Source organism: Neolamprologus brichardi, chromosome 16 (assembly GCF_056152115.1).
Source record: "Neolamprologus brichardi isolate AB-2024 chromosome 16, ASM5615211v1, whole genome shotgun sequence".
NCBI lineage: Eukaryota > Metazoa > Chordata > Actinopteri > Cichliformes > Cichlidae > Neolamprologus > Neolamprologus brichardi.
In genome coordinates this window covers 12,172,920-12,188,752 of record NC_142119.1, presented here as the reverse complement: position 1 = coordinate 12,188,752, position 15,833 = coordinate 12,172,920, and the positions used below count along the sequence as shown (strand labels likewise).

The following is a 15,833-nucleotide window of genomic DNA, read 5'->3' as shown; positions in this document are numbered from 1 at the left end:
AAACCAAACATTGCATATATTTTTACCATAACTTAATTGTTAACACAATTTAAAAACTGGTATAAAGTCCACACTTTTTCCGTCAATTGTTCCGTCTGTCCTGCTCACATCTCCAATGGTTGTACACGTTGTCATTAACGTGGCTTCACTCCACATCAGCCACGTCGCTTTGCTAGCTAAAACATAAGGCACATAAGGACGCTGTCATAGCCTGTCAATGACGTTGATTAGCTGCGTATATACGAATGTGAATCGCATCATTGGCTGGACTATGGGATAAGGCGTCATCCCATACGGGAGCAGCCAGTCACTTACTGACTAACACTGCAAAACAGAATTGTTAAAGTATTAATTTTAATTTCAATTCAGGTTAGATCTTTTTTGTGCGCAATGCAGATTTTCTGTGCGCAGAGACCGTGCCAGCAATGCGCAATTGTGCACGCGCACAGCTTAGAGGGAACATTGGGTACCAGACCTCTAGGGTTCTCTTGGTATCTGACACTTGCAGTGGATCTTTTAGGGCCTGTGGGTGGGGCCTCCGTGAATCTGATCAGTGATGTGAATTATGCTTAATTAGCTCAAGATATGGGTGGACTGCACACTTTAGACTCTTTGCGTTCAGGAAGCTTTTTCTGAGGCGCTTCATCAAAATTTAAATTAAAAAAAGATGTGAAGTCGTTCACTTAATGCATAATAAAAATATAATATATAGAATTTGGGAGTTTTGAGTGGAAAAGCAACTTTTTTACAACAGTTCTCATTTTTTGAGATACACTAGTACACACATTTTTTGGGTGGTTGCAAATGTAAATTTCCAATAATGTTAGTAACAGTCAGTTAAATGGTAAATGGACTGACATGTATTAAGCACCTTTCTACTCAATCTGAGCACTCAAAGCTCTAATTTTCATCATTATAAAAATCCTGATCCTGACAACACACACAAAAGAGAATATTCTCGTGTGTAAATTTCAAGCTATTCTGGAATTGCTTGTCAGTATTGCTCTTCAGTTTGTTGCTCGTAAAAACAGAATTAGTGTCTGCATGTTGAGAACATGAGATTGGGAAAATGTAATTGCAGCACATCTTGTAATTGTCTCCCAATGCGGATCAATATGTAGCCTCATTGGACTCTGATTCAAGTGTCTCACTTGTCACTCAGACACTATTGGATTTTTTGTTTGTGTTCCTGTGAAAAGAACATTGTCTGGGCGCAGACACACTGAGACACATGGAGAAAATCAAATGTCACACACTGACGGTGTGATTTGTCTCTGTGAAAAACATGTTCTTCAATATTCTTAGAAAGCAGGTTCTAATTTTCAATTTAGGGCATAACATTTTTTTTTTAAGAAAAATATTTTACTCAACATTAAATAGTCTCAGATTTATCCCTTTAAAAATAACTACACTCATGTGTAAAAGATGACGTAATTTTGTTAACACCAGGAGTGAGAAGATAAATACTTTTATCTGTTTATGGCATTGTAAGATACAAACTAACTGCTAGTCATTGTTGTTTAGCAATTAGATTAGACAATTAGATAGACCATTAATAAAAGCTGGATGTAGCCACCATAATGTCACCAACATGTTTATGAACTTCTGATTTATGATTCCAGTTTGGCCTTTTTTTCTCATTGCTATATTGTTTTTTCCAGCCTATATGATCATATTTTGCTAACTGTAATTACTGCTAGCATATAAAAAAGTAATAATAGAAATTCATTCATCACAAAAACTCACAAACTGGAGCACTGACTCTCTAAATAGTTGGTAGAAGAGTTGGTACAGTTAACGACACAGTAAGTTTGGATAGTTTCTACTTGTATCTCGTTTTGAATCACCCCGAATGTGCATATTGATTTATCATATTGTTTTAAACCCTCATTTGTGTTTTACCCGTGCATTCTTTGCTAGTGTTTCTCAGGCTCTTCTTTTTTCTGACGGCATGCTGTATTTTTTGTTCACCCTCTGCAAGTGCATCAAAATAACTTTTGTTGGCATTTGGGTTCTCTTTTTGCTAAAAATATCAGAGCAGGTAATGTTATGTGCAAAATAATTGCATTACAAATGCTCCAAAAAGCACCAACAACACAAACATGGTTGACTGGTCTAGTTACGTGAATACAGTGAACTGTGGTGAAGCCTAGCAGGCAAACAGCGGCCTATTTGTCCGTACTTGTTTTTGGAGTGGGCATTTGAGCGACTGCAAATGAGACGTGCAGTTGCAGCTAGAATGAAACAGCCAGTGTGTCTCTTGACTTTTATAGCTAAAAGCTAATCTGCTTAGAAAATTGCTATGATTAGGGATGTGTCATGGTCCTGAGTTTGAGGACTCGGTGTTTTGTGTTTCTTTATATTCTTTATATTCTTCTATATTCTTGTTTATTCTGCCTTGTCTTTTGTTTAGGTTTGCTATGTGTTAGTGTTTGTTTCATGCCTGCCTGTGTTCCCTCTGTCTGTCCATGCTTCTCTGTGTCTGTTAGTTTCCTGTTTTATTCTGAAAGTTCATGTCTCATGTCAATGTGTTCAGTTTTACCTTTCTCCTGTCTCGTTGGCCTAATTTCTCCCAGCTGTGTCTCCCTCCTGTTGTCCATTTCCTAATTACTCCCCTGTGTATTTAAGCCCTGTGTTTTCCTGTGCTCCCTGTCGCGTCGTACCCGCAACTTGCTGTGTGTTTGTAATGTCCAGTCCTCCAGCACCTCGGTTTAGAGTTTTGTTTTGCTTTTGTAAGTTTTATTTTGTGAATCATTCCTCCAGCAATAAAGCTGTGTTTTCAGTTTATTCCCGTCTCCCAGACTCCTGCAATTTTGGGTCCACCACTTCTGCTTGCCTGCCACACAGCCAACCATGACAGGATGTTACAATACCAGAAATTTAGCAGACGATACTAACGCACATAGAATCACATACTTACTTCTCTACACCCAATTTAATACCACGGTTTAAAAAAAATACAAACAAACAACAAAAACAGAGTGATTATCCCATCTCTGACACGGTGATGGCAGACCAGTTATTTAAAATTTTACCATTATAGTTTGTTGACAGGACACAGACTAAAATGTTAGGATGGTTACAGAGTAGCCTTGTAACGTTACTATGAGGTATGATGATCATTACATAATGTTAGCCTAAGCTTTTGTATAACAGTAGCCATTGTGAAACATAGTTGATTCTGCAGATCTCCCAAAGAAGAACAAAGTTTGATAAATTGCACAGTATTTCCATACCTGACTCTTACACCTTTTTTTAATCAAGGAGTCAGGGTGGCGCTATCACAATAGCTGCACTTTCTTTTTTTAAATTTCCACGTGTAGGTTTTGCTGTGCCATTTGTACTTTTTCCTGTCCTTCTGCAAGTCCTTCTTCTTCTCCAGCGAGTAAGAGTTGACACAAACTGCAGTTGTCTTGGCCAATTCCAATTTCTGACTTATTTATCTATCTATGTCTGAATGAATTTTTGCAGATTATAATTTTTATTCTAAGAACTATAACTGAGAGCATATACATACAAGTAAAAAGAAAATGTTCTTCAATGCCTATTAGTATTATCATGATAAAAAAGTTACTAAACTTTACAATTTCTCACAAATTACAGCATGTTATAGGCTACACAGATAATTAACTGAAATGAGATTTTACCTTACTAAAAGCAGAGCTTGTGATTACCTCTGAGCTCTGAATAGCTTATCTTCCGCCACTTTGTTTTTGTTAGCTTCTTTAAAATGTCCACATTCAGCTGGGTCAAGGTGATTTAATGGGGTTCCCAGTTAAAATATCTTTGTGGAACGCCCCACCAAATTTGGATTTCACACTTGGAAAGTCAGAGCAGATTAACATACCCCAAGTTAGCAATCCAAGATGGTGGCACTGGATGTAAAAAGTAGTAAAACTGTAAACTTTTAATCTGTACTGCAACTGTTGTGGGTTTTTTTGACTTACTAAAAAAGCCATCTCAGAGCACTGAGTACTTTCTATCAGTCTGTCCATGAATGTGTTTTTTTTAGCTGCTTTGCTAAGAACCGAAACAAATCCTGTTTTCCCCAGCTTCTTCTGGATCGCACTAACTTAGGAGTGACATCACTCCAGAGTTCTGACATGTGAGTTCCAGGATATCTGGAACACAACTTAAGTGTCTGAATAGGTTTGTTGTTCTGTACGATCTGTACGGTTTATTGAACGATCTACTAGAGCAGGGTGATATGACCAAAAATATTTATCACGATACACATTTGAAAGTTTTCAATAACAATATAACTGACAATATAAATGACACTAGACAAAATACTTTACAACTCCTCAACTTTATTAGTGCAAAAAATAAAACAACCATCAATGTATTTTCACTTACACAAGCAGCTTTTTTTAAGTGCATTGAAGTTATATAAAAAAAATTTGCAGTGCAAATGCAAATCCTTGCTGACAGTTTAACCAAAAGGCATTTCCAGTGGAAATTGGCCGACATATCCTCAGCATAACCATGTATAATATCCACAAAACTTTAAAAAGAGGTTATACACACACAATACGGTAATATTATGTTGAAGCACAGTACGTATCACTCCGCGAGGCTCCTGCCTACGATAGCCGTAATGCTCCGACAATTCGTAGCTTAGCAAAGTCGTGGTAAAAAATTTGACAGATTTTCGAGCGCCATGTACCACATAAAATCGTTTCGAGGTGAGTAAACACAACCAGAATTCATACATAAGGCACACGGGATTATAAGGGGCACTGACGAGTTTCAGAAAAATCAAAAGATTGATTTTAAGTGTGCCGTATTTTCCAAAAAACATGGTAATAACGACGGCCCGCTAGCATGCTCTACCAAAAATAATGCTTTGTTGTGTATCTGACGGACGAAAGCTAAACCAGTTCCACACCACTAAAGTTGCAGCCTTTTTATAAACCAATTCTGGTTCATCTGTTTCATTTAACGATCCACTTTCGCTCTTCTCATTCTACGTCGCCGCCATGTGCGTATGTAAACAAAGGCACTGCGCATGCGCGTTTTACCCATATTCTATCGCGATATTTCATTTTCTTATCATTGCCCAACATTACACCGGTATTACCGTGAACGGTATGATTATAGCCCAGCCCTACGATCTACTGTACAATATAAAGCGTCTACTGTTGTGATTTGGCGCTCTATAAATAAAATTGAATTGAATTGAACGTTTCAAGGTGGCCCCCTTATGGTTTACTTTGGCAAACTTTGTGTCTTCACTCACTTTAAAGACCATCCACACTAATGATGCATCTCTAACACGAACACGAGGTATAGTTCTGAAAAAACAAAACAAAACTAGGTGCTGTCACATTTTTAGAATTTTGGTATCCTAAGTATCAGTTCTAGTGACATCTCTAGTGTGAATCTTCTTATCTAACTGTCAGCTAGAGAAGAAGACACGCGATAGACTGAAAAGACAAAAAAAACCAGTGCCATTTAGGAGTTGTTAGTTGATTCTGAGCTGAATGTCTGTCAGCTCTCATCTGGTGTAGTTGAGGGCTGTTAATGTGATTGGGACTATTAAAACTACGAAACACTGGGGGGGGGGACATGGCAAGAGCAATTAGAAGTAAAAAGACAAATGGCAAGGTGGTAAGCCAGGGAAAATCAGATGATAGAAAACAGCAAGCAGCAGAAAAGAGATAAAGGCAGGAACAGGAAATGGCCAAAGGAGTGCAGTTTTGAAACATTCACTAGAGTCACAATCACACGCTAGATGGACAAATATCCATTACTGCCATCCATTACTGATAAAAAGGATGTTATGTGTTGAAGATTACAGGTTTAGTGTAGGTAGAGCAGCTATTATGGCACAGGAATCGTATTAGTTCTCAGCCAGATTATTTAATTCTTGGAATGAATTAAATAATCAGACACAAGAAGCTGAAGCTGAAGCTGCCTGGTTTACATGGCCACACCTATTCCTGGTCATAACTCATATCCTGATTTTGTCATGTTTTGTCATGTCATGGAAAAATGATGTTAAGTTAAAGCTCATGTCCACACTTAATAAACAGGGCATGACTGTGGCAAATCATAGGCAACCAGGCAGACCTTGTCTTTTGTAGGGTAGACCTGGGTTACAAATGGGCTTGCAGGTGAGCAATAGGTGGGCCCCATATGAGAAAGCAGATTAGATATGTAGAAGGGTGTCACCTGACATTGAGATGAGCTGCTCTGCAGGGATTGTGGCTGAGCTTAGTTGTGGCAGCTTTCTGCAGTACCTGGATTTTTGTTTTGAATGAGTGTGAATTGTACTGGGAACGTTTACTTTCAGAAACCGTGGGAGACAGGCTGATATCTTTACTTACACACACACACACACACACACACACACACACACACACACACACACAGTATACAAATACGGTTTGCTCCTGCCAAGTAACCAAATCTTAACAATTACTGTTGTCAGGGAAACTGTGCCTGCCACTGTCTCTTTTTCCAGCACAGAGGGTAGAGGGATGAAAAGAAACGCGTGTGCTCCTCATAGCTGTGCAAAAAGCTTCGGAAACTTACTCCACTCTATCAAATAAGGTCCAACCCATAAACAAGTAGTCTCAAAACTTACGTTAGACTCTGTGTCCAATAAAAATATAATGTGAACAGTTAGTTTCTTCCTCCCCCCCCCCTTCAAATGTCTCAGAGACACCAAGCAATTAGGTCAACCAGGCAGTGGTGGGAAATCAGGGGAGAAAAACACATACAGGGATTTTCTGGGAGACAAAAACAGGAGTACAGAGATGGGAAAAGGAATCCAACTGCACTGGAGCGCACAGCAGAGGAACCAATTCACACTGCATTATAGCTCTAAATTGCGCTGCCTTATGTTTGTTCATATGCTTTGTATACATACATACACACACATATATATATATATATATATATATATATATATATATATATATATATATATATATTAAAAAAAACAAAAAACACCCAGCTCGCCCCTGCGGGCAGTTTTATCCTTCAAGCTCGGGTCCTCTACCAGAGGCCTGGGAGCTTGAGGGTCCTGTGCAGTATCTTAGCTGTTCCCAGGACTGCGCTCTTCTGGACAGAGATCTCCGATGTTGTTCCCGGGATCTGCTGGAGCCACTCGCCTAGCTTCGGAGTCACCGCACCTAGTGCTCCGATTACCACGGGGACAACCGTTACCTTCACCCTCCACATCCTCTCGAGCTCTCCTCTGAGCCCTTGGTATTTCTCCAGCTTCTCGTGTTCCTTCTTTCTGATGTTGCTGTCATTGCAAACCGCTACATCGATCACTACGGCCGTCTTCTTCTGTTTGTCTACCACCACTGTGTCCGGTTGGTTAGCCACCACCATTTTGTCCCTCTGTATCTGGAAGTCCCACAGGATCTTAGCTCGGTCATTCTCCACCACCCTTGGGGGCGTCTCCCATTTTGACCTCGGAACTTCCAGGCCATATTCGGCACAGATGTTCCTGTACACTATGCCGGCCACTTGGTTATGGCGTTCCATGTATGCCCTGCCTGCTAGCATCTTGCACCCTGCTGTTATGTGCTGGATTGTCTCAGGGGCATCTTTACACAGCCTGCACCTGGGGTCTTGCCTGGTGTGATAGACCCCAGCCTCTATGGATCTTGTACTCAGAGCTTTGTTCTTGTACTGCCATTATTAGTGCCTCTGTGCTGTCTTTCAGTCCAGCTTTGTCCAGCCACTGGTAGGATTTCTGGATATCAGCCACCTCCTCTATCTGCCGGTGGTACACACCGTGCAGGGGCCTGTCCTTCCATGATGGTTCCTTGTCTCCCTCCTCTTTCTTGGGTTTCTGCTGCCTGAGGTATTCACTGAGCACTCGGTCAGTTGGGACCATCTTCGTGATGTATTCTTGGATGTTCGTTGTCTCATCCTGGATTGCGGTGCCCCCTTCCTTCCGCTTAGCGTCCAGCCTCAGGGTGCTGGACTTGGGGTGAAACCCTCCATGCATGGTAAGGAGCTTTCTTGTCTTGATGTCAGTGGCTTCTATCTCTTCCTTTGGCCAGCCTATTACTCCAGCAGGGTACCTGATCACGGGCAGGGCGTACGTGTTGATGGCCCGGATCTTGTTCTTACTGTTCAGCTGACTCCTCAGGACTTGCCTGACCCTCTGCAGGTACTTGGGTGTTGCAGCTTTCCTAGCGGCCTCTTCATGGTTCCCATTCGCCTGCGGGATCCCCAGGTACTTGTAACTGTCCTCTATGTCTGCAATGTTGCCTTCTGGTAGTTTGATCCCCTCCGTTCTGACTACCTTCCCTCTCTTTGTTACCATCCGACTACGCTTCAATCCAGGCAGTGCAAAGGTTGGTCAGCCTGGTCTTGCAGTCTCGGCTGACTGTTCTGTCTACCAGTACCTGGTGTTTTGCGCCTCTGGTATTCTTGCCCATCCCTTTCTGTGCCCCGCTGATGTATTGACCCATGTGCCTGTTCATCTTAGCCGATATGATGCCTGACAGGAGCTTCCACGTGGTGATGAGGCAGGTTATTGGTCGGTAGTTGGAGGGGACTGGTCCCTTCTTGGGGTCCTTGGGTATCAGGACCGTCCGATCTTCGGTTAGCCATTCTGGGTGTCTCTCGTCAACTAGCAGCTGGTTCATTTGTGCGGCCAGGTGCTCGTGGAGTGCAGTCAGCTTCTTCAGCCAGTAGGCGTGAACCATGTCAGGGCCTGGTGCTGTCCAACTCTTCATACTGGAGACCCTTTTTTGGATATCTGCCACGGGGATGGTTACTGGACCCTGTTCGGGGAGGTCGCTGTGGTCTGCCCTCAGATCCACTAGCCACTGAGCATTGCCGTTATGGGTTGTGTCCTTCCCCCATATGCTCTTCCAGTATTGTTCTGCCTCCAGCCTCGGTGGTGCTGTTCTCATATTGTTCCCCTGCCACTGAGAGTACACCTTGGCTGGTTCCGTGGAGAACAGCTGGTTTATTCTCCTGCCTTCTATCTCTCTGGTGTACCTCCTCATGCGGCTGGCCAAGGCTGTGAGTCGTTGCTTGGCAGTGTCCAAGGCCTCAGGTATGGACAGCTTCCTGTACTTCTTAGGCACCTTCCTCATCGCGCCTTTTTGCAACTCCGATAGTTGGCTAACCTCCCTCCATGCTACCTTGATCTTAGCCTCTAGCCTCCTTCTCCATGGAGGGTACTGCCCCTTGTGGCTGTTCAACTTGTAGGCAAGCATCTCACTGATCACTGCTGCCGTATTGTTTTTTTTTTTAATTTTATTTTTTAATTTTATTTTATTTTATTTTTTATTTTTTTTATTTTTTATTTTTTTTAATTTTTATTTTACGGCTGCCGTATTGTAGATCGGCTTGTTAGTGTCAGTAATCGTGGCTGTAGGTATCGTCCGTAGTGCTGCATTAACATCATCTAGCAGACCTTCTGAGGGTACTTCACGTAATCTTGGTAACCGGCTACGGGGGGGTCCAGGTTTCAAGCTTGGCCATGATCCTATCTTTCAGGTCAGTTCCTCTCGCACTCAACAATCCTTCTCCTATCGCACTTGGGGCTTGGTACCCAATCTCGGGTGGGGGTAATGATATCTCCCCCCTGACCTGGCGTCCTGGCTCCCCCTTGCCGTAGCATTTATGTTGTACCTCGTCAATCTCTAGCTGTGAGAGCAGTCCCTTCTTTTGAATGTTGGAACACTGAGCTACTAGTTGTTTCGCCGTCATTGTGGATGTTGGGTTTTCGTCTCTTGCCCCCCACCGATGCCTTCTTGTGTGTGTGTGTGTGTGTATATATATGTGTGTGTGTGTGTGTGTGTGTGTGTATATGTGTGTGTATATATGTATATATATGTGTATGTGTATATATGTATATATATGTGTGTATGTATATATATGTATATATATGTGTGTATGTATATATATGTATATATATATGTGTGTATGTATATAATCTTGCCTCATTCACACAAGCACTTCTTTTCTATGTAAGAAGTATATACTTCTTACATAGAAAAGAAGTGCTTGTGTGAATGAGGCAAGATTATATATATATATATATATATGTATATATGTATATATGTATGTATGTGTATATATGTGTGTATGTGTATATATGTGTGTATGTGTATATATGTGTGTATGTGTATATATGTGTGTATGTGTATATATGTGTGTATATGTATATATATGTATATATGTGTGTATATGTATATATGTGTATATGTGTGTATATATGTGTATATGTGTATATGTGTGTATATATGTGTATATATATATATATATATATATATATACATATATATATATATATATATATATATATATATATATATATATATATATATATATATATATAATCTTGCCTCATTCACACAAGCACTTCTTTTCTATGTAAGCACTTTCTATCTAACACTCACAGTCAGAGCAACTTGGTGAAGGATATTATATTTTGTATGCAGACTGGAGCAGACTTGGATCAAATTGGAAATTAAGACCCCACCCTTCACCCCTTCCGCCTTCTAATTGGAAGGTCACCTACCTTCCAATTAGTAGGTGACCTGCTCTACCTCCGGAGCTACAGTCACCCCAAAGCTGAAGTGTTCTTGCACCCTCTTTCCAGTGTGCTCAAAATCATTCACCCTTCTCAATCACAAAGGATGTTCCAGCTCCTAAAAACACCTCAAAGAGGCAAGGACAGGTGAGATAAGTGTGTCTGGAAGAGCTAAGAGCAAGGGAAGCATCCCTCAAAAGGACAGGATCTCTTAAGACTAATACTATAGAAGCAAGGATTTCTCATTTCTCTCCTGTGTTCTTCAGTCTTGTTCATGGATGTCTCCTGCACATTTTCACTAAGACAGAAAAAAGAGATGTGATGGCAGGAAGCGAGGAGGCAAGTTAACATAATTAAATGCACCCATGTGTCCCAGGGAGCGATCCATAATATAATACTTATACTTATACTACTCCTCCTCTCTTGTCTGGTCCCTCGTTAAATACATCTGCACAAAGGATGAGAAGCACCGCTGAACTGACACCAGCTGTTCCTCAGATGTCAGGAAGATTGCACTTCAAGGCAGCTACATCTGTTTGATAAATATCAAGCTCGTCTTCTATTGCTCATTACCAGCTATATGTGGCCATAAGTGAAGGTGGTAATGTCCATTGACCTGTAAATCCGCAGTTTCAGCCGTCACTTTCAGCTGTACACCGGAACAGCTGCACCATTCATCCTCTGCATCTAGAAATTCAGAACCAGAGACCAAGTTTTATTCAGAAACATTGTTAGCTTATCTCCATAAAAATGCCATTGTACATTGACTTAAGGTCAAAATTTGTCTTTCTTTAAAATGTAGAAGGCAGTTCAGATTTTAGCTTAATTTTTTGTGAGTTTCTAATATTTTTATTGTATTATTATTTGCCACCACCAACATAATTTCCAGACCTGACTTCTGACCTTTTGAATGTAAAACCTAACTTTTTTTTATCCCACTAAACATTTGTGTGGAATGCATTTATAATCAGGAGTAACAGCCAGAGAACTTAAGTGATGTTGACCTTTTACCTTTGCACTCCAAACTACTGCAGTAAATATTGCAAAAAGACAGAAATTCAGAAACATTTTCTATCTGTATAAACAGACAGAAAGAGCAAATGCATGAAGCAGTAGTGAAGAAAAAATAAAGTAATTGTATGATTGGTTTTGATTTCTGACTGAGATTCTTGGATGGTTTCTATTTTATTTTCTTTCTTTTTCTTGCCTCCCTGGGTTTTTGGTCCATGAAGTAGCTCGGCCTGAGTGTGTTCATTTTCTTTATTGTTGTTGGGGGAATGGAAGTAAACATAAGGGGAAAGCTCAGCCGGCATCCTTTTGAAGTGATGATCACTTTTTGATCTATTAGTTTCTTTTGTACGTTTGTATGTTTTTTAATTGAAGAAAAGGGGGGGATAAAAAGTGAAGCCTTGATTTGGATAAATAAGCTTTCTGATCAAAGGACTAGTCCAACGGGAAGCTACTTTTGCAGCGATTGCTGTAGGCATAAACAAGAGATGCAGACAGATGCTCTTTGTTTTCCAAGACAGAGAGTGACCTTTTGAGCCGAGTGTAGGTTAATAGCATCAATTTAATGGAGATTTGTGAGCCTCCTCCTGGTCAAGTCTAATGCTTTCTGCAAAGTCTGACAGGCTGAGCGCTTTTGTACATGGAGAGGAGGCTGACGCTGGGTAATGCAAAATAAACTCTGTTTAAATAATGTAAACCTTTCCAGAGCCAATAGGCCTTAGTCGGATTTGGCAGGAAAGAATATAGGGGTGAAGATGGCGAGGCCAGAAGGGAATTTAGGGCAAAAGCCAGGAAAACATTTGCACAGATGTGGGTACCTGCTGACAGTAGAGACATTTTGCTCTGTGCTGTTTTCTATTACAAGTTACCCCCTGCTTCTCTGCTCCTCCTTTATCAGTGTCTGCTGATGCACATGCAATGAATATAACATGCAGTATGCAGGCTTTTGTGTGATTTTTGGCATGCTCATTTTTGTTTCATTAAAGAGTGCCTGTTTTTCTCTTTAACATTTTTTTTTCTGTTAGACTCCAGTAACTTTGCACAGTTCAACAAAGTTCTCAGCTCATCCTCAAGAATAAAACACGCTATTACCTTTAAGGCTTACTTTGTTCCAAATTGGCTGCCCCTCACAATCAAAAGCCGGTCATCCGCCATTTGTTCACTGCCACTTCCTTTAGTCTCTTCCAGTTAAAAGGGAGTTCTTCCCCCACACTGTCACCAACTACTTGCTCATAGGTGATTCTTCATCTTTTTATTCACAGTGCCATGGTGGATTTTCCACACTGCCAGTAATGCATCCCCAGACCATGGCAGAGCCTCCACCACCTCGCTCAGACTCTGATGTACACATTGACAATGATTTGAAGCAACATTTTCAAATTTGGATTGAGTCTCAGTCTAGCTGTTTAATTTAGTGTACCTTTTCTCTCAGTTTCCCCTTCTAAAGAACAGCTTCTTAACAATGTTCTGTGTGTTTACCAGCCCTGTAGATCAGCGCTTCAGAGCCATATGCTGCCCTCTAATTCTCTGCATGTGTGTGTGTTCATGCCTAGATTCATTTAGTAGTCTTATTGAATTAAAGTATAACTAGGAGTGCCAGAGGTCAGTGTATGAAAAGCTGTTTTTCTTCAGTATACTCTGCGGTTGCTGAGTTAATGAGTACTCAGTGCTTTTTTTGTTAGCTCTTCTTCCCCACATGATCAGCAGGTTAGCTGGTTTGTGATTCCCCAACAGCCCCCACCCATCCTTCCCCCTCCATTTTTCCCAGAGTTCTCTCAGTTCATTTGAAAAGCAAATGTTATGTAATTGTGTTTAAGAGTTCCACGCCTACCAAAAAGCTAATCAGTGTTAATGCACAACGGAAAACAGTTAAAGTGGGAATACCTGTTGATGGTATAACAGTGTCCTAACTAGTATTAGGATTTTTGGAAGCCTTTTTTGTCATTAATTTTAAAAGACCTTTAAAATCCCTGTGTGCCTTTTTGCTATTGCCTTTTTTACAAGTATAGAAAGCACATATATTGCTTGAATCCTTATGTGTAAGTCCTGTTGGTGTCTCTGTCCTTCTGCAGGTTTGAGTGCTGCAAAGCTGTTGAAAGCCAGTGGGCTCGATCCTGTAGTGTTGGAAGCCAGAGACCGGGTTGGTGGTCGTACCTTCACTGTGCAGGTAAGGCAAAGAGTGACAATACTACTGTAGGAGCGGCTCATAAAAGAGACAATCAGTAACAGTAATATAAATACTTTCCAGCCTTTTTAATTTTACAACCAAGATGGTGTATCTATTGCTTTTAATGGGCATACAGAAAAAAGAGACATTTACATTCAAGTCATTTATGAGCGTAGAAGTACAAGCATAGATCAGTTAACCTTTTCAGAAATATCTGTGACATTTCTTTCTTTCTTTTTTGTCATGATCTAATTGCGAGTATGTGTCTTTTAGAATAAAGAGGCAAAGTGGGTTGATCTAGGCGGTGCCTACATTGGACCGACACAGAACCGCATCCTCCGTCTGGCCAAAGAGTACGGCATAAAGACCTACAAAGTCAACGAGCAGGAGAACTTGGTGCATTATGTTAATGTGAGTGTCTTTTTTTTATTGCAGATAATTTTCTACTCCAAGCTTTCTTGGTTTATGTCATGTCTGTGTACTCAATGACAGATGTGTACTCACGACATGTTCCAGATGTATTCTTCACTTTAAGTGATGAAGTAAATGATGACAGTTTTCTGAAGATGATGCACCATATCCTGAGTCTGACCCATTATCCAATAGAAAAGAAATCCAAGTCTCTGCTACTTTTCTGGCATCACGCAGTAGGCATGGCAACAAGGATCTTTATCAACATTTTTCAATTGCCACTTGCTGCCACTGGCACATTTCCTGTCAGTTTGACTTTTTTATATTTACTGATCAAGGTTGTAACGTTAATACACTGCATGAGCTAACAGAGCTAGCCTCTTTGCCATCAGCAGTAGAGTTTGAAGCATTTTTTGGGAATCTTTTTGTTTGCACTAACAACAAAGTAATAACTTGTTATGTTATCATCATTGTTAACTTTAGTTCATTTGACTGTAATCAGATAAATTAGCCACTCCCCACACACACGGTCAGACAGAACATATAGCAGTGGAGGAGCTTGTTAATGATCTCAAGACTGGGACCAATTACCAAGAACACCAATGGTAACACACTGGTTATAACACCAGACCTCAGTCCTGTTGAAAATGTGCTGTAGGCGGCTTTAAAACCTAAAGAGATTTTAGAGATTAGAGATTTTCTGTGAAGAGGGCCAAAACCCTCCTGAGATGTGTGCAAACCTAATGACAAACTACAAGGAATATCTTTTTTTTACTCTTAGTTTTAGTTTTTTTGGACAGTGGTTTGGGGGAAAAAATGAAATATGTGGAGCGGAGCCATCTGGCTAACAGGAAGAGCTACGTGAGGATGCCCTTCATGGACTATAACTCCACATTCAACTCTGTAATCCCAGACATCCTTATCACCAAACCGGACCTCCTTCAGATGCCCCCTTCCCTCTTATTCCTAGGTTAAAGCTCAGTAAACACCCTGGTAAAGAAGACCCAACAGCGGCTGCACTTCCTCCATGTCCCGAGGAAGAAACAACTGAGATCAGAAAGGCTGTGCAGAGGGTAATTAATACTGCCAAAAAAAGGCTGTCCTCTGCCACACCTGGAGGCCATCGCCAGATTCTCCTGTCTCAGACAAACCAGGGCCATCACAGGTGACCCCGCCCACTTCCTGTTTGACTCGCCAGACTCACTAACAGCTTCTTCCCCTGGGCCATTTGGACTATTAACAAACACTACGCCACAAAAACCCCACTCCTGCCCACCCAGCCACTAATCTAAGCCATGGTCTGAGTAACCCTCATCACTCAGGCCACTCACACACAGACTTTCCAACTTTTGCTCTAATGTATATCTTTTGTCTCTTGTTTGTATATATTAGTCTTGATTTTATATATTTCTCATGTTTGTTAATTATTCCTGCTGTCTTACTATTTAAATTTTATTCCTGCACAATTGGCATGGGGCACCCACAATTTTGTTGTACATGTACAAATACAATACGGGACTTTTCTATTCTATTCTGGCTGCATTTTCAGCCCTAAAGTTTGTCGTTTGAATCACTATTGCCCATATATCTCCCCTATATCGCTTTCCAGATTACTTAAAAAAGACTGAGGTACTATGAAAAAGAAAACCAAATGTTCCTGTGGTTTCCTATATGTCTACAGAACAGCCACCACTCCTCCCTTCTTTAGCATTAGTGACTGGAGATGTTAAT

General features: G+C 40.9%; 1 protein-coding gene across 1 annotated transcript in view; it reads left to right on the top strand.

Moving 5' to 3' along the window:
- LOC102781518 (amine oxidase [flavin-containing]-like) overlaps positions 1-15,833 on the top strand; it is a 49,511-nt gene that overhangs the window by 11,524 nt on the left and 22,154 nt on the right. The window contains exons 2-3 of the mRNA XM_087853217.1: positions 13,597-13,691; positions 13,965-14,102. Coding sequence (XP_087709343.1) covers positions 13,597-13,691; positions 13,965-14,102 — 233 coding nt within the window. The remainder of the gene's footprint in view (positions 1-13,596; positions 13,692-13,964; positions 14,103-15,833) is intronic.